The 18,734-nt window shown below is 41.7% G+C and overlaps 1 protein-coding gene across 1 annotated transcript in view; it reads right to left on the bottom strand.

Annotated features, from left to right (window-relative positions):
* TTC23L (tetratricopeptide repeat domain 23 like) overlaps positions 1 to 9,637 on the bottom strand; it is a 28,779-nt gene extending 19,142 nt beyond the window's left edge. Inside the window, 3 exon segments of the mRNA XM_043515037.1 lie at positions 7,257 to 7,446; positions 7,893 to 8,012; positions 9,407 to 9,637. Of these exon segments, the coding sequence (XP_043370972.1) occupies positions 7,257 to 7,446; positions 7,893 to 7,957 (255 nt within the window). The 5' untranslated portion in view covers positions 7,958 to 8,012; positions 9,407 to 9,637.
* Between the last annotated feature and the right edge of the window lie 9,097 nt (positions 9,638 to 18,734).

The raw sequence follows: 18,734 nt of genomic DNA, 5'->3' as shown, positions 1-18,734 counted from the left end.
GTTTTCTTGCATCAGTTTAAATTTTGTTGCCTTTCAATTTCATTAAATGTCCCCTAGTTTTGGTTTTAGGAGAAGGAACTATTTCTATTTCTATTATCTCCTTTTTCAGATGGGGTGACTAGTACTGAACACAGTATTCCAGGTGAGGGCATGTCATTGATTTATATAATATTGGAATTATGGATTTATAGATTTTTAAAGCCAGAAGGGACCATCATGATGATCTAGTTTGACCTCCTACACAACTCAGACCAAGGAATCTCACCCAATATTTCTTAATCAAGTCTATAACCCCTGTTTGAGCTATAGCATATTTTTAACTATAATCAGCATTACAATATTTTTAGTGTTGTTTTGTATGCCATTCTTAATACATTGTTTCCTTTTTTGACAAGCATTACACATTGAACAGAGGTCTCAGTGGACTATCCACATTTATTTACTACTTTAATTTACACTGTCTTCCGTCTCCCTGGCATGAGTTACATCCCTTAGACACTGAAAAAGAGGATGTAAGCAAATACAGAAGGGGATCTGTCTGAGAGCAAGGAGATCTAATTCTCTGAAATTATCCTAGAACATTTAGGATTCTGTGATTATGAAACTCAAGGAATTTACTCAGTTTTGATACAAGCACCATTTCTTGTATTTTTTAACATCAATAGCACTCAGAGCTATTGATATTAATGCTGACTGTCCTTTAGAGATCTGTGCCAAGGTAATACACTGGTTCATTTTTTTAATTCAAACTAAAGGTAGATGGCAGCATTTCTCCAGTTTGCAAATTTCTCACTCTTAACATATATGTTATCATAGTTCCATTCCCCAGGCAGAAATATCTTGATGCAATCCAGGAATGCATACGAAACCAGGAAAGCACTGGTTGAAATTTGCTGAGGTCTTCCAGAAGCTAGATTTTTAATCTGATATGCGTAAAAAAAAAGTTGAAAACTTGTTTTATAAATCAAACTTTTTTTGTGAGTAACAAAGTTAGTAGAAAAATAAGTTGAAGTATACAATCATTTAATCCATAAAATTCCTATTAGGAACTGTGTTTTAGGTTTACAACTCAATGAGCATTATGGAGTATAGAACATTTTCTCTTATTTAATTGTTAACTTTGGAAGGTGAAATTATGAAATGAGGAATGTAGCTCCACTTCCATTTTTAAAATGATTTTGTGTCCCTGTTTTTCTATTCCCCTTTATTTGTAATCATTGCTATTGCCAGCTCAGGGAGTAGACAAGACAACACAACATACGGACACAACATGATTTCACTCTATACGGCTAAATTCAGTGCCTTGCATAATGACAGGTTTCAGAGTAGCAGCGGTGTTAGTCTGTATTCACAAAAAGAAAATGAAGTTGACAGATTTCCACTCTATACGGCTAAATTTCTTTTTGCGAATACAGACTAACATGGCTGCTACTCTGAAACATGATTTCAGTTCTTCTGGAAGGTGCCTATCATTATGATATTTCCTACCAAAGAACTGAAGTTAACTCTCAAACCTTTTTTTGAAACTCAGTCTCCGTCCTACTAATACAGTAGGTTTTCATCCTACTAATAGCGAAGCTTTCAGTTGATTCTGAGGAACCATCTTCAAAGCCACATGCACACCCCTACTTAGTGGCCACCGTCCAGTCTATTCGCCATGTCTTTATGCTGAATATGCTAAACTACTCAGTGCAAATCCTCTGGTGATCCACATATTGCTGATCACCTCACTGAGTTAATAGATGCTACTGGATGGGCACAATGGGAAAGGACACCTCGGAATCTAGATGCCCCACTCAAGCTGGAAGTGCTGGAATTTGATTTGTTGTCTCAGTGGAGCTCAGCAACCACCAGCCCAAAACCGCCGACCAGTCATGCCAAATCAAGCTGCCAGCCATCCGCTGAATGTGTCCAAGGCCCCAAATTAGATGCATGCAAGACAACAAGTCCATGACAAATGGTGTCAGTTCCATCAGAGAAACACCACTTGGCAACACAGTTACTCACAGCCACCAGGTTCGACAATATTCTGAGTGACATTAGGAACAGCCCTGCTGCTGACTATAACAACCTATCGCCAGAGTTCTTGAAGTATCTTGGGACTCAGGCTCACGAGTGGTTGGTGCAGTTCTTCACATGAGAGGTCAGTGAAAAGTGACTTCTGAAGACATGGTGAACGTCAGAAGTCGTTGCTCTCCTGAAACTGGGGAAAGAGCCACATAATATCTCTGTTGAATGGCACAGACAAGGTCCTGGAGCATCTCATTCTTCAGTGCATCTTCCCAGAAATGGAGTCAATCGGTGTTAAGCAAGCAGGCTTTCAGAGAGGTCAGAGCACCTGCGATCAAGTGCTAGCTTTGAAAAGATTAATTGGAAACAGTTTTCAGAAAAACCTGAAGACGGGAGCCATATTGCTGGACCAACATATCACACAGTCTGGCACATGGGACTTTTAGTCAAATTATCAAGCATCTTAAAATGCTTTTACAAAATACCTTTTGTAAAACCATGTTGTATTTTGTCCCAATTACCATTGACCTCAATGTCCTTAACTACTTTCTACTTCAAAAATTTTTCAAGACCTTGCATACGACAGATGTCAAACTAACAGGCCTGTGTTACCAGGATCACTTTTTTTACTTTTCTTAAAAATAGGAACTATGTTAGCAATTCTCCAGTCATACGGTACAACCCCTGAGTTTACAGATTCATTAAAAAAACTTGCTAATGGGCTTGCAATTTCATGTGCCAGTTCCTTTAATATTCTTGGATGAAGATTATCTGGGCCCCCCGATTTAGTCCCATTAAGCTTTTTGAGTTTGGCTTCTACTTCGGATGTGGTAATATCTACCTCCATATTCTCATTCCCATTTGTCATCCTGCCATTATCCTTAAGCTCCTCATTAAAGACTGAGGCAAAGTATTTGTTTAGATATTGGGCGATGCCTAGATTATCCTTAACCTCTACTCCATCCTCAGTGTTTAGCGGTCCCACTTCTTCTTTCTTTGTTTTCTTATTTATATGGCTATAGAACCTTTTACTATGGGTTTTAATTCCCTTTGCAAAGTCCAACTCTACATGGCTTTTGGCCTTTCTCACTTTATCCCTACATGTTCTGACCTCAATAAGGTAGCTTTCCTTACTGATCCCTCCCATCTTCCACTCCTTGTAGGTTTTTGGCTCTTTCTTAATCATGTCTCTGAGATGCTTCCTCATCCAGCTTGGTCTACAACTTCTGCCTATGAATTTTTTCCCCTTTCTTGGGAAGCAGGCTTCTGATAGTTTCTGCAACTTTGACTTGAAGTAATTCCAGGCCTTCTCCACCTTTAGATCCACAAGTTCTTCAGTCCAATCCACCCCCCTAACTAATTTCCTTAATTTTTTTAAAGTTAGTCACAGATCTATTTTAGTTTATCCTTCCATTTAGTTTGAACTGAATTTGCTCATGATCACTCAAATCAAGATTGTCCCCTACAATCATTTCTTCTACGAGGTCTTCACTACCAAAACCAAATCTAAAATGGCATCCCTTCTTGTTGGTTCAGCAACTGCTTGGTGAAGGAATCCATCAGCTATCATATCGAGGAAAATCTGAGCCCTATTATTATTATTATTAGCACTTGTCCTCCAGTATATATCTGGAAAGTTAAAGTCTCCCATGATCACACAATTCCCATTAGTATTTACTTCATTAAAAACATTAAAGAGGTCTCTATCCATATCCAAATCAGATCCCGCTGGTCTATAGCGCACCCCAAGCACTATCCCAGGGGAAGCTCTAGTAGCTTTCTTACCCAATGTGATTTTTGCCCAGACAGATTCTGTCTTATCCATTCCATCACTTCTTATTTCTTTACATTATTTCTACCTCATCATTGATATACAATGCTACTCCACCACCTTTGCCTTTATTTTGGTCTTTCCTAAACAGCACATACCCTTCAATACCTGTACTCCAGTCATGACTACTATTCTACAATGTTTCTGTTATCCCTAGAATATCTGGTTTCATGTCCTGCACCAGTAACTCTATTTCCTCCATTTTGTTACCTAGGCTCTTTGCATTGATGTACGAACATCTTAATTTTTGCTGTTTGGTTTCACTCACATTCTTTACCCTATTAGGCACAGACATTCTACCACCAGTATCACCTATTAGACTGGTATCTACACTACCCTTCCTCCATATCTCCATTCTCCTACCCATGACTGTATCCTTTCTTTCTTTGTTTTCTTCCCTCTCAATGTTAAAATCCGGGGTGGAGATTACCTGGACATCTCCCAACCACCTCCCCCAAATTCCTAATTTAAAACTCTCTTAATCAGTTGTGCCAGCCTCCATCCTAGAAGTCTATTTCCCTCCCTATTTAGATGAAGTCCATCCCGGAGAACAGTTCTCTGTCCATGAATGCCTCCCAGTGGCCATACATCCCAAAGCCTTCCTTATAGCACCACTGCCTGAGCCATCTGTTGATCATCATAATCTTGTCACATCTTTGTTGCCCTTCTCTAGGAACAGGTAGAATCCCACTGAAGGTCACCTGAGCCTCGATTTCCTTAAGTGTCTTCCCCAGCCTGTCATAGTCTCCCTTGATACGTTCCAGTGAGAATCTAGCCGTATCATTTGTTCGCATATGAAGGACAATCAGTGGATTCTTTCCCGCTCCCGTTAAGATCCTCTTCAGCCTCAGGTCCACATCCCGTATCTTAGCACCCGGCAGACAGCACACCCTTCTGTTCTCTGGGTCAGTTTTTGTTACAGGCCTTTCTATTCTTCTCAGTAAGGAGTCCCCAATCAAGTAGATCTGCCTTTCCTGGTGATGGTGCGACTCTCTGGTCTATGCTGTTCCCTCTGGCTGCAAGTCCTCTCAATTCCTATTCTCCCTTGCAATAGTCTGCAACCCATCCTGTATCCTGCTGGGGCTCATATTTGGTGTTGTTATCTCCATTGACTTCCCCTCTTCCTATAGAACTAGCTGCTCTTCTCTTCTTCCTTGCCCTCTCACCTTCAGAGACCACCTGCTGTGCCCCTTCTTCATTTTCCAACTCTGCAAACCTGTTCCTGAGCTCTATTTCTCCTTCACTAGCCCGTCTTTTCTTCTGCCTGGTTCTCTTAGTCACAAGTTTCCACTGTCCACTTTCCTCACCCAGCAGTCTCCCCTCAGAGTTCTTTGGTCCTGCTTCCATCTGCAAGTCTGAGCTTTTCCCTTGAGCCTCCTCATGTCTTTGCTCCATCATCTGTTCAAACCCCCTTCTAAACTCAACCAGAGTTTCCACCTGCATCTCCAATCCTCGGATCTTTTCTTCCATCAGTTCTATCAGGCGGCACTTCATGCAGACAAAACTCTTTTCAGGTACCCCCTCCAGGATCATGTACATGCCACAGCTTCTATATCCAGTCATCTTCATTGTGTCTTCCGCTGCTTGGGTCATTACCACTGCTGCCACTGTATCTGTCATAGCCTTCCCATATAAGTCCTGTTAGTCCGGGATACACAAACCAAACCAAAACACCACCACCCACAGCAAAACAACCCCCCCAACGAGCACCACAACACTGCCAGAACACCACACACTCCCTTCACTAGCCTGTCTGTTCCTCTACCTGGTTCTCCTAGTCTTCACCTCAAACTCTCCTTGCAAACTCCCACTCAAACTCCCCTCTTTACAGCTCTGTTTGCTGGCTCCTGTGCTGCTGCCTGAGTGGCTGGCTACCTTTATAGGACCCTAATCGAGAAGCCCCACCCCCTAATCAGGGCTCAGCTTCTCTCCCAGTACACTGCCCCTACCAGCCTCTACGAATGCCTTCTCCTCCAACAGAACTCCGACTCACGGTGAGAAAGAGCGAGTAAAGGAATTCCTTTTATTGGAAACAGGTTGGTGGTGGTGGTCTCGGCATAAGGAATGGGCATGTGGAGAAGCTGCAATGACAGGGAGCCGATGAGGAGATCTTTGCACAGGCAGGGGTGGTGGGAAGGAGCCTCAGTAGCAGGCTAAAAAGATTTTTCAAGATTGCAAATACCATGTGACTATTAATATCCAGGGTTGAGAGTTATCAGAAACATGATTGATGACTAACATCCCACCACTGCTATTATTAGTCTCAACATCTATATTTGGGTTCCCAAAAATGCTTGCTAATTCTTTGAATCTTTCCTGCTAGGAACTGAATGACTTGGCTGCTGCCCACAACAGAAATTCCCTACTTGGGAAAAAGATGATAGAAACATCAGCTTTACTGCAATTAAAATAAAGGAATGCAGCTGAACAGCAAACCTGCTACCCCTTTGTATGGGCCATTTAGAAATTATGCAGTGGGACCTTGTGATCTGTTAAATGTGGCCTTGAGATACTTCACTTCCTACAGAAGAAATAACTGTACTGTGGGCTGCATGACTCAGTATTTGTAACAGGGAGAGAACCTCTGACCTCATGGTTATTGGCTTGAGTCAGCCTAAACTGACAGTCACCCAAAGCCATTTCCATCCCATGACTTATAGGTAGCCTATGTGAAATCCTATGCGAGTCATTCAATCCACTTCCTACCAGACAGAGTGCCTATTGTGGTAGTATGGTCACAGTTTGCCACTAGTGCTAGTGCTTTTGTTTGTGCAGTCTTGACCAAGAGCCGAAGACTAACCTTAACTATGGTTATCCTTCCCTCATAGTCAGGGCTGTAACACACAAGGAAGCTAGAATTACTGCTTCCAGTCACCTGTTATGTTATTTATTATTTGTATTACAGTAGCACCTAGGCCTGAAATCAATCAGTGTTGGGTGCCTAAGTACGGTACCTTTGAGGATCTAGACTTAGGGACTGCAACTGATGCCAAGGCTACATTGTGCTATGTACTGAACACACATGAGATAATTGCTACCCAAAGAGTTTACAATCTAAATAGACAAGACAGGCAAAGGCAGTCTTATTATTCCCACTTCACTGACAGGGAACTGAGATTAAGTGAGATGAAGTGACTTTCCCAAGGCCACAAAGTTTGTGGCAGTGCTTGGAATTGATCCCAGATCTCGAGTCCCAGTATTGTACATTAACCACATGAGGCCAGCTATCCTTTTACACTGATAAATCATTATAGAATTTCAGTTCTCAGTACTATCAGACACTTTTCCAAGTAACCTCACTGCTTCCACTCTCACACTGTTGGTGATAATACTGTGAAGTTTCAAACAGAAATGAACAAACAGAGGATTCTTAAAAAGTAACATAAGCAAAAGGGCCAGGTTCAATTGCTATTACCTCTTTTTCTTTAATGAACTTTTCAGCCATCTTCTGTGCTTGTTCTAATTTCTCATTTGGTGCTGGAGCACAGTCCATAGGCAGTGCCTTTTCCCTCATTTTCTTTTCTTCTCCTTCACTATCTCTCGCTGTACTCTCATTGTTTGACTCATCCAGATGTTCAGAGGCAGTGGTGCAGATTTCCTGGGACCTGATCATAATATATTATAAGGTTATATTACTGATGATGTTTATTTCAGATTCATCTGTTAGTTGCAACACTGCATTTAAACGTAAAACTTGGAATAATGCTTAAAAATATAACTATAACAGCAATGTTACCTTTAACAATTAGGCTACAGCCTATAACCTGGTTATAAGATGATGGTTAAAAAAAACACTTTTGTCTGATGGGAGATGATTTTTATTTACAAAACTCTTATTTTCCCTCTTGGAAAAGAGCTTTACAATAAATTTACAGGAAAATCCATTTAGAATGATCAATATGATAAGAGCTCCCTCTTAACTTATAACCCAATAAAACAAAGAGAATGGTTACTACAGTGGGGAAAGGGGGAAAAGGTGAAGACTTGTAAATAACGGGGCAGACAGTAAAATAAAGATCACCCTTTAAAAAGAAAAGTTTAATAAACTTACAAGTGAGAGTCCACAGCACTATGGCTTGAATCTGTAGGGATATATATCAGGCTATCTTGCAACATCTTCTTACCAAGAAATTCTATGGAGGTCCGAAATGACTATGCCTAAAACTGCTCAGAAGTAACATGAATGATAAATGTATTTTTTCAGAAAATAAACTGGAACAGAACAGCCAATGACCAGTTAACCAACCTCTCTCAGAGTTATCAATGTGCTGATCAAAACTGTCTCACTGTTACCTCATACTTCCTCTAGTGGTTGTATCCATCTGTTCTCTCATCTCTTCATTATATGTTTGCACAATGCTTAGCACAGTGGAGCCCTGATTCTACTGTGATGCAAATAAAGTGTAAATAATATTTTTATTTGTATTGCAGTAGTACCTCAGCACTCATTGTGCTAGGTGCTGGACAAACAGAACAAGATGACAGGCCCCCTGGCCACAAAGAGCTTCCAACCTAAGTATAAGATGAGCTAGGTCTATTTAATAATAATAATACTGTATCATCTTAGTTGAGGAGAGAGATTATGCATTACAATGAGAATATTCATCGGAGTAAAATTAGGAAAAACAACCCCAAATGCTAGAATTTCCAAAGTGTGTACGCAGTCTATCTAGAAGTGTGCTGACAAGTGATATTTAACTAAATCAAAATTGAACTGTTCATTTCTGCGTTGGTATTCTGGGCCACCCAGGGCTGAGTACACAGTTGACCCTCAACAGTCATACAGAACACTGGAATTTCTTTATATCCTTGTCATCTGGGTGTTGTCTCTCACCTGAACTCTACAGCGGTTAGGTTAAGTCTGAAAACATTTGTAAAGGGCTGTCTGGATGAGCTCTTTACAATTTCCTGGGGTGCATTTGGACCCACAAAGGCCTTTGCTACAGATAACAGTGAGGAAGAGCAACTGAAAAGTTGTTTGAGTTGCCAGCTTCATCTCCAATCCCAGAAGAGGAAGTCAGGGTTGGGTAGCACGTTTCCTAGCCCCCTGGTCACAGGCTGATAGAGGGGCTAATTATGGTCAAGTGAAAAGTCACCTAGTCCTCTGCTGATGCCAGCCTCAGAGAGTACAGTGGCTTGCGAGATGCCAAGCCAGCACAGTGATGCCGGGTATAGCGTGGACCCCCAAAATGAAATAACTGTCAGTGTAGCACAGTGATTTATTTGTGGGGATTGAGGGAGGAGCGAAGGGAATTCAACACATGCACAGGGACTTAAGTTGAGCCATTTTGCACTCACATCTCTGCCGCTGCACTGAATTACAGGCGCTCCCTTGGCTCTCAGGCTCCAATCAAGTCCCAACCCCACAGTCTATCCCCCCACCTCTGTATTTTACCTTCTGATACGCCAGTCACCTCAGCCCAGAGAGCGGGGGCTGCCCGCTCTGTCTCCCCGCTCCCACCCCCCCAGCCAGGGGTGTAATGAATAGGCACTGCTCCCACGATGCAAGCAGAGGCAGCTCGTGGCGCACAGCAGAAGGTCGAAATCCAGGGCGGTTCCTGCTCGCTGCACTGGGGATGACGGCCAAGAAGAGCAGGGCCTGGGCGCTGCTCTCAGCTGACAGGCTGGTTTGGTCGGCTGCTTCCTCCAGGAAAGGCTCAGTCAGTCCCAGGCAGGTTCTTTTAGTGACAATTCCAATAAGCAAGTGAACAGGCTCCTTCCCCAGCTCCTTTACCCTGGGGAGGCCACAATAGAGGCTTTTCTGACAGGCCCCACCCCCACGCGGTCGCCTTGGTGACAGAAGGCAGGCCCCAGGCTGTAGCCTTGGTGACCGTTCGCGTTCCCAGCTCAGAGCAACTTTTACCAGAATCAAGGGCCCAGCGCCATTCCTGGCCCACCAGCCCTCTCCACTCCTTGGCTGCGTAAAAAACAGACTGCGTGGCTCATGCACATGGTCATGGATGCTCTGACCATTGTGTGTTTGCCTGATTAAAGATTATAGCTGAGCCACGGGGCCTGCTGGGCTAGGCCGAGAGCTTACTAAGGGGACTCTAGCCTGTTATCCTTTGATTCCCTAACCCACATTAGCAGCCTTTGACAGAGGGTGGGTTAACTCAGGGAGAACAAGAGTTTAAAAAGTCAGCTCCTAAAGGACCAGAGGTGCTAGCAAATGGGGAGGCGTGTGAGGGAATGTGACAGATAGACCTAACACACATACTGTAAACTTCACCCCTTGACCCATGCAAAAAGCCCTGCAAGAGTAAAAAGAGAATGCAGGCAGAAGTCCAGCAGCAGATTGGGGGCTATCCAGTTTATAGCACCAAATGCAGCATGTACTATTACCTGCCTTGTGGGCAAATGGCATGTGTGTGCATTCGGTGCAAGCAGCTCCTGGCCCTCAGAGACATAGTATGGGCTCTTGAGACTAGAGTGGCCGAACTGAGGGACCCAGTACAGAGATCCCATCCCCAGTCTGACAGCCTTTGTGCTGCTGAGGAGGATGAAAGACTCAGACGAGGAGAACATCAAGATGGAGAGGAAACAGTCTCATAGTTAAAAGAAAAGGAGTACTTGTGGCACCTTAGAGACTAACAAATTTATTAGAGCATAAGCTTTCGTGAGCTACAGCTCACTTCTTCGGATGCATTTGGTGGAAAAAACAGAGGGGAGATTGATATACACACACAGAGAACATGAAACAATGGGTTTATCATACACACTGTAAGGAGAGTGATCCCTTAAGATAAGCCATCACCAGCAGCGGGAGGGGGGGCGGGAAGGAGGAAAACCTTTTATGGTGACAAGCAAGATAGGCTAATTCCAGCAGTTAACAAGAATATCTGAGGAACAGTGGGGGGTGGGGTGGGGTGGGGGGCAGAAATAACATGGGGAAATAGTTTTACTTTGTGTAATGACTCATCCATTCCCAGTCTCTATTCAAGCCTAAGTTAATTGTATCCAGTTTGCAAATTAATTCCAATTCAGCAGTCTCTCATTGGAGTCTGTTTTTGAAGCTTTTTTGTTGGAGGATAGCCACTCTTAGGTCTGTAATCGAGTGACCAGAGAGATTGAAGTGTTCGCCAACTGGTTTTTGAATGTTATAATTCTTGACGTCTGATTTGTATCCATTCATTCTTTTATGTAGAGACTGTCCAGTTTGACCAATGTACATGGCAGAGGGGCATTGCTGGCACATGATGGCATATATCACATTGGTAGATGCGCAGGTGAACGAGCCTCTGATAGTGTGGCTGATGTGATTAGGCCCTATGATGGTGTCCCCTGAATGGATATGTGGACAGAGTTGGCAACGGGCTTTGTTGCAAGGATAGGTTCCTGGGTTGGTGGTTCTGTTGTGTGGTGTGTGGTTGCTGGTGATTATTTGCTTCAGACTGGGGGGCTGTCTGTAAGCAAGGACTGGCCTGTCTCCCAAGATCTGTGAGAGTGATGGGTCGTCCTTCAGGATAGGTTGTAGATCCTTGATGATGCGTTGAAGAGGTTTTAGTTGGGGGCTGAAGGTGATGGCTAGTGGCGTTCTGTTGTTTTCTTTGTTGGGCCTGTCCTGTAGTAGGTGACTTCTGGGTACTCTTCTGGCTCTGTCAATCTGTTTCTTCACTTCAGCAGGTGGGTATTGTAGTTGTAGGAATGCATGATAGAGATCTTGTAGGTGTTTGTCTCTGTCTGAGGGGTTGGAGCAAACGCGGTTATATCGTAGAGCTTGGCTGTAGACAATGGATCGTGTGGTATGATCTGGATGAAAGCTAGAGGCATGTAGGTAGGAATAGCGGTCAGTAGGTTTCCGATTTAGGGTGGTGTTTATGTGACCATCTGGCTGACTTAGAACAACGCTTCCTCAGCTCTCGTCTCCTAATGCCCCTACTCTACTTGCACTACATTGATGACATCTTCATCATCTGGACCCATGGAAAAGAAGCCCTTGAGGAATTCCACCATGATTTCAACAATTTCCATCCCACCATCAACCTCAGCCTGGACCAGTCCACACAAGAGATCCACTTCCTGGACTCTACGGTGCTAATAAGCGATGGTCACATAAACACCACCCTATATCGGAAACCTATTAGCAAGGATGATCCAGTTGACATAATGTGCTTGGACTTTCAGAAGCCTTTTTACAAGGTCCCTCATTAAAGGCTGTTAAGTAAACTAAGTAGTCAGGAGATAAGAGGGAATGTCCTGTCATGGATTAGTAACTGGTTGAAAGATTGGTGAAACAGTGTAGGAATAAACAGTCAGTCTTTCACAGTGAAGAGATGTAAAAAGCAGGGTCTCCCCCAAGGATCTGAACTGAGACAGGTGCTGTTCAACATTTTCAAAAATGCTCTGGAAAAGAGGGTGAACAATGAAGTGGCAAAATTTGCAATGATACAAAATTACTCATGACAGTTGAGTCCAAAGATGACTGCGAAGAGTTACAAAGGGATCTCACTAAACTGGATGACTGGGTGACAAAGTGGCAGATGAAATTCAATGGTGAGAAGTACAAAGTAATGCACATTGGAAAATATAATCCCAACTATATATATAAAATGATGGGGTCTAAATTAGTCTTTACCACTCAAGAAAGATGTCAGAATCATTGTGATTGCTCTCTGAAAACATCTGCTCAATTTGCAGCAGCAGTCAAAAAAGATAATCAGAAAGTTAAGAACCATTAGGAAAGGGATAGGTAATAAGAAAATAAATACCATAATGCCACTATATTAATCCATGGTACATCCACATCTTGAATATTGCACACAGTTCTGGTCATCCTCCTTCAAAAAAGATATTAGAATTTGAAGAGGTGCAGAGAAGGGCAGCAAAAATTATCAGAACAGCTTCCATATGAGGAGAGATTAAAAAAGAATGGGACTGTTCATCTTAAAAAAGACATGACTAAGTGAGAGATAACAGAGGTCTATAAAATTATGAACGGTGTGTAGAAAGTGAACTGGGAAGTTTTATTTACCCCTTAACATAACATAGGAACTGGTGGCCATCTGATTAAAGTAATAGGCAGCAGGTTTAAAACAAATATAAGGAAGTACTTCTTCACACAACACACAGTCAACCTGCGGAATTTGTTGCTAGAGGATGTTATGAAGACCAAAAGTATAACGACATTCAAAAAAGAATTAGGTGAATTCATGGCTATAAGCCAAGATGGTCAGGAACACAACCCCATGCACCAAGCATCCCTAGATCTCAAACTACCAGAATGTATGACTGGATGATAGGGATGGATCACTCAAAATTATTCTGTTCTGTTCAGTTCCTCTGAAACTTCTGGGACTGACAGGATATTGGGCTTGATGGACCATTGGTCTTATGTTCTTACATCCTTCATATATTCTCATCCCAGTTCACTGGAGCCACTGGTGTTAGTGTGATTAGAATCAGCACCACGTCCTAACAACAGCAACACTGAATGATGTAAGGCAAAGCTAATGGGTTAGGGATACAGAATACAAACAGAAAATCACCAACTGCATCTGCTGCAGATAGCCTCCAAAACGCAGCATGAAAAAAATAGATACACAATGCTCCAGCACAAGTGTCAGAATCCCCAAATGTGGTAATCTGGGGGGCTTTAATGACACTGATAGTTGCAAGAAAACACAATGACAGAGACAAGTCAGCAAGAGCATCTCTGAAATGCACTGAAGAAACATTACTAACCAGATCTTTAGCATCCCTGTAAAATACATTATTTCTTCCTGCAGAAATAAGGGTAGAAAACACAAAAACAAAACTGATACCACCATCAAATAAAACATTGTTTTGTGCATCCTCTAGGGATTATTACACTTGCCAAGACCTTGCCATCCCTCTAGCTTGTATCCACTATGGACACAGCAAGCAAAGGCACGGGCTCCAGAGCAAGCCTCCCCCTTAAACACCTGAGACCCTGCAAAAAAACCTGGGACAGTGCTAGGAATGCATGGAGCTGGATTGCAGCCACATTTCCTGCTGTTCTCACACTCAAGTAAATCTCTCACCCAGGCAGCCCTGGGAGGTCAGTGATGCTCCAGTCATTCATCAAGTTCCACTGAATTCCCACTACAGCCCGGCTATGGGCTGGGAAGCTGCTAGTGCAAGCAGAGCTCCTTCAGGAACCATGCTGCCAAGGCGAAAGGCCACACAGGGGAGTATGGAAGTACTCTATATGGAGTACGCTATACATGGGGCTTACGGCAGGTTTTAATCGCACCGTTAAACAATAGAATACCAATGGAAATTATTTAATTTTTTGGATGTTTTTCTAAATTTACAAATATATTGATTTCACTTACAACACAGAATATAAAGTGTACAGTGCTCACTTTATATTATTTTTATTACAAATATTTGCACTGTAAAAATAGTATTTTTCAATTCACCTCATACAAGTACTGTAGTGCAATCTCTTTATCATGAAAGTGCAACTTACAAATGTAGATTTTTTGTTACATAACTGCACTCAAAAACAAAACAATGTAAAACTTTAGAGCCTACAAGTCCACTCGGTCCTACTTCTTGTTCAGCTACGACAAACAAGTTTGTTTACATTTACAGGAGATAATGCTGCCTGCTTCTTATTTACAATGTCACCTGAAAGTGAGAACAGACGTTCACATGGAACTTTCGTAGCTGACATTGCAAGTTATTTATATATGTGCCAGATATGGTAAACATTTGTATGCTCCTTCATGCTTCGGCCACCATGCCAAAGGACATGCTTCCATGCTGATGGCACTCATTAACTAAATTTGTGACAAACTTGTTGCGGGAGAATTGTATGTCTCCTGCTCTATTTTACCCATATTCTGACATATATTTAATGTTATAGCAGTCTCAGCTGTTGACCCAGAACATGTTGTTCGTTTTAAGAACGCTTTCACTGCAGATTTTACAAAATGCAAAGAAGGTAGCAATGTGAGATTTCTAAAGATAGCTGCAGCACTCGACCCAAGGTTTAAGAATTTGAAGTGCCCTCCAAAATCTGAGAGAGAGCAGGTGTGGAGCATGCTTTCAGAAATCTTAAAAGAACAACACTCTGATGTGGAAACTACAGAACCCGAACAACCAAAAAAGAAAATCAACCTTTTGCTGGTGGTATCTGACTCAGATGATGAAAATGAACATGCTTCCAGCCACACTGCTTTGGATAGTTATTGAGCAGAACCCATCATTAGCATGGACACACGTCCTCTGGAATGGTGGTTGAAGCATGAAGGGACATATGAATGTTTAGTGCATCTGGCACGTAAATAACTTGCGATGCCAGCTATAACAGTGCCATATGTACACCTGGTGACATAAAAAAGAAGCGGACAGCTTTATCTCCTGCAAATGTAAACAAACTTGTTTGTCTGAATGATTGGCTGAACAAGAAGTAGGACTGAGTGGACTTGTAGGCTCTAAAGTTTTACACTGTTTTATTTTTTTAATGCTTTTTTTGCACATAATTCTACATTTGTAAGTTCAACTTTCATGATAAAGACATTGCATTACAGTACTTGTATTAGGTGAATTGAAAAATACTATTTATTTTGTTTTTACAGTGTAAATATTTGTAATAAAAATATAAAAAGAGCACTGTACACTTTGTATTGTGTGTTGTAATTTAAATCAATGTATTTGCAAATGTAGAAAACATCCAAAAATATTTAAATAAATGGTATTCTATTATTGTTAAACAGTGCAATTAGTCTTTTTAATTGTTTGAAAACCCTACTTTGAATCCATCTCTGCTGCAAAATATTACTATGTAATACGGAGCTAAAGGGATTATTAAACTGATCATAAATTAAGAGTCAATTTATCCCTGCGAAGGTCTCAAAGTCCTGCGCTGGGATGAGCAAACACATAGCATGGTAAAAATGTGGTTCTACTGCTTCCATCTGCAGGGAAAACAGTTTTACTCAATTAACAAGGAAAAGGTGCTTTTCACACTACCCACTTTACAAACTCACCCTGGGATATGGAAGTTAAGCAGGGTTCTTCTGGGTTGGCTTGTGCACCCCTTCCAACAGTAAGAAAACTGGAGGATAAATGCACCCTTAGCTGCACTTGTGTAACTCCCTCCCCCCGTGTGGGATTGCTGAAGTGTAATGGAAGACAGAATTATTAATTCTGTTGATGTGTTAGCAAGAATAGAATCCAGGTCCCTCATCCATTCCTGTTATATCACAGGGTTAATGGGAGTAAAAACTTGTTTTCATCCGCGGAAGTGAACAGATATAGATTTTTAATCTGTTGAGTAAACTGGTGCCATTTTTAGTCACTGTGGAGCAGAACTTCACTTTAAGGTACCACTGGTTGAGCAACTGAGGTAGTCTAAAACTCACAAATACTAATGTAGATTGTCTTTTTCTGTATTTAGTATTTATTTTGCAATCAGTCCCAGTATAATCATTTGCTTAGACAAAGATTAATTGCTACACATTTATAAGATTACAGCAGCATCATGATACTTATTTCCAAAGGGAATATGAATGATTCAGACTACAAAAGTGCAAGGAATTGAAGGAAGAAGGACAAACTATTTAGTTTTATTTCTTGCAAATACCACATAGCAAATAAGCTTGGACTCACAAGTATGATGAGCGAGCTGTATTCAAAGAGAAATGTGTCACATGTAATTAGCCAACTCTCATTTTGGATGAAATCCAATTCTGGAGTACTTTATAGGATTTCTCAAAGGTTTCCCTATTTTCAAAGTGCACTAGTAGTCCCTGGGAGGCCAACCTGCAGCTGAGTAGGTGACATTTCTACATATTCACTCTTCAGGGTAGAAGCACACTTTAGAACTAGATTCATAGATACTAAGGTCAGAAGGGACCACTCTGATCATCTAGTCCGACCTCCTGCACAGCGCAGGCCACAGAATGTCACCCACCCACTCCTATGAAAAACCTCACCCATGTCTGAGCTATTGAAGTCCTCAAATCATGGTTCAAAACTTCAAGGAGCAGAGAAGCCTTCCTCCAGTCAACCATGCCCCATGCTACAGAGGAAGGCAAAAAAACCTCCAGGGCCTCTCCAATTTGCCCTGGAGGAAAACTCCCTCCCGACCCCAAACATGGCAATCAGCCAAACCCTGAGCACATGGGCAAGATTCACCAGCCAGATACCCAGGAAAGAGTTTTCTATAGTAAATCAGATCCCATCCATCTAATATCCCATCTCAGGGGATTTGGCCTATTTACCCTGAATATTTAAAGATCAATTACTTACCAAAATCCCATTATCCCATCATACCATCTCCTCCATAAACTTATCGAGTAGAATCTTAAAACCAGATAGATCTTTTGCCCCCACTGCTTCCCTTGGAAGGTTATTCCAAAACTTCACTCCTCTGATGGTTAAAAACCTTCGTCTGATTTCAAGTCTAAACTTCCTGGTGGCCAGTTTATACCCATTTGTTCTTGTGTCCACATTGGTGCTGAGCTTAAATAATTCCTCTCCCTCTCCTATATTTATTCCTCTGATATATTTATAGAGAGCAATCATATCTCCCCTCAACCTTCTTTTAGTTAGGCTAAACAAGCCAAGCTCCTTAAGTCTCCTTTCATAAGACAAGTTTTCCATTCCTCGGATCATCCTAGTAGCCCTTCTCTGTACCTGCTCCAGTTTGAATTCATCCTTTTTAAACATGGGAGACCAGAACTGCACACAGTATTCTAGGTGAGGTCTCACCAGTGCCTTGTATAACGGTACTAAAACCTCCTTATCCCTACTGGAAATGCCTCTCCTGATGCATCCCAAAACCGCATTAGCTTTTTTCACAGCCATATCACATTGGCAGCTCATAGTCATCCTATGATCAACCAATACTCCAAGGTCCTTCTCCTCTTCGTTACTTCTAATTGATGCGTCCCCAACTTATAGCTAAAATTCTTGTTATTAATCCCTAAATGCATAACCTTACACTTCTCACTATTAAATTTCATCCTATTACTATTACTCCAGTTTACAAGGTCATCCAGATCCTCCTGTATAATATCCCGATCCTTCTCCGAATTGGCAATACCTCCCAGCTTTGTATCATCTGCAAACTTTATTAGCACACTCCCACTTTTTGTGCCAAGGTCAGTAACAAAAAGATTAAATAAGATTGGTCCCAAAACCGATCCCTGAGGAACTCCACTGGTAACCTCCCTCCAACCTGACAGTTCGCCTTTCAGTAGGACCCGTTGCAGTCTCCCCTTTAACCAATTCCTTATCCACCTTCTGATGTTCATATTGATCCCCATCTTCTCCAATTTAACTAATAATTCCCCATGTGGCACGGTATCAAATGCCTTACTGAAATCTAGGTAAATTAGATCCACTGCATTTCCTTTATCTAAAAAATGTTACTTTTTCAAAAAAGGAGATTAGATTGGTTTGGCACGATCTACCTTTTGTAAAACCATGTTGTATTTTGTCCCATTTACCATTGACTTCAATGTCCTTAACTAATTTCTCCTTCAAGATTTTTTCCAGGACCTTGCATACTACAGATGTCAAACTAACATTAAATTCATTAAAAATTCTTGCTAATGGGCTTGCAATTTCAGGTGCCAATTCCTTTAATATTCTTGGATGAAGATTATCTGGGCCCCCCGATTCAGTCCCATTAAGCTGTTTCAGTTTCGCTTCTACCTCTGATATGGTAATATCTACCTCTATATCCTCCTTCCCATTTGTCATGCTACCATTATCCCCAAGATCCTCTTTAGCCTTATTAAAGACTGAGGCAAAGTATTTGTTTAGATATTGGGCCATGCCTAGATTATCTTTAACCTCCACTCCATCCTCAGTGTTAAGCGGCCCCACTTCTTCCTTCTTAGTTTTCTTCTTATTTATATGGCTATAGAACCTTTTACTATTGGTTTTAATTCCCTTTGCAAGGTCCAACTCTACT

Source organism: Dermochelys coriacea, chromosome 5 (assembly GCF_009764565.3).
Source record: "Dermochelys coriacea isolate rDerCor1 chromosome 5, rDerCor1.pri.v4, whole genome shotgun sequence".
Classification (NCBI taxonomy): Eukaryota; Metazoa; Chordata; order Testudines; family Dermochelyidae; genus Dermochelys; species Dermochelys coriacea.
The sequence above is the reverse complement of the archived record's forward strand: the minus strand, read 5'-3'. Positions and strand labels throughout refer to the sequence as shown.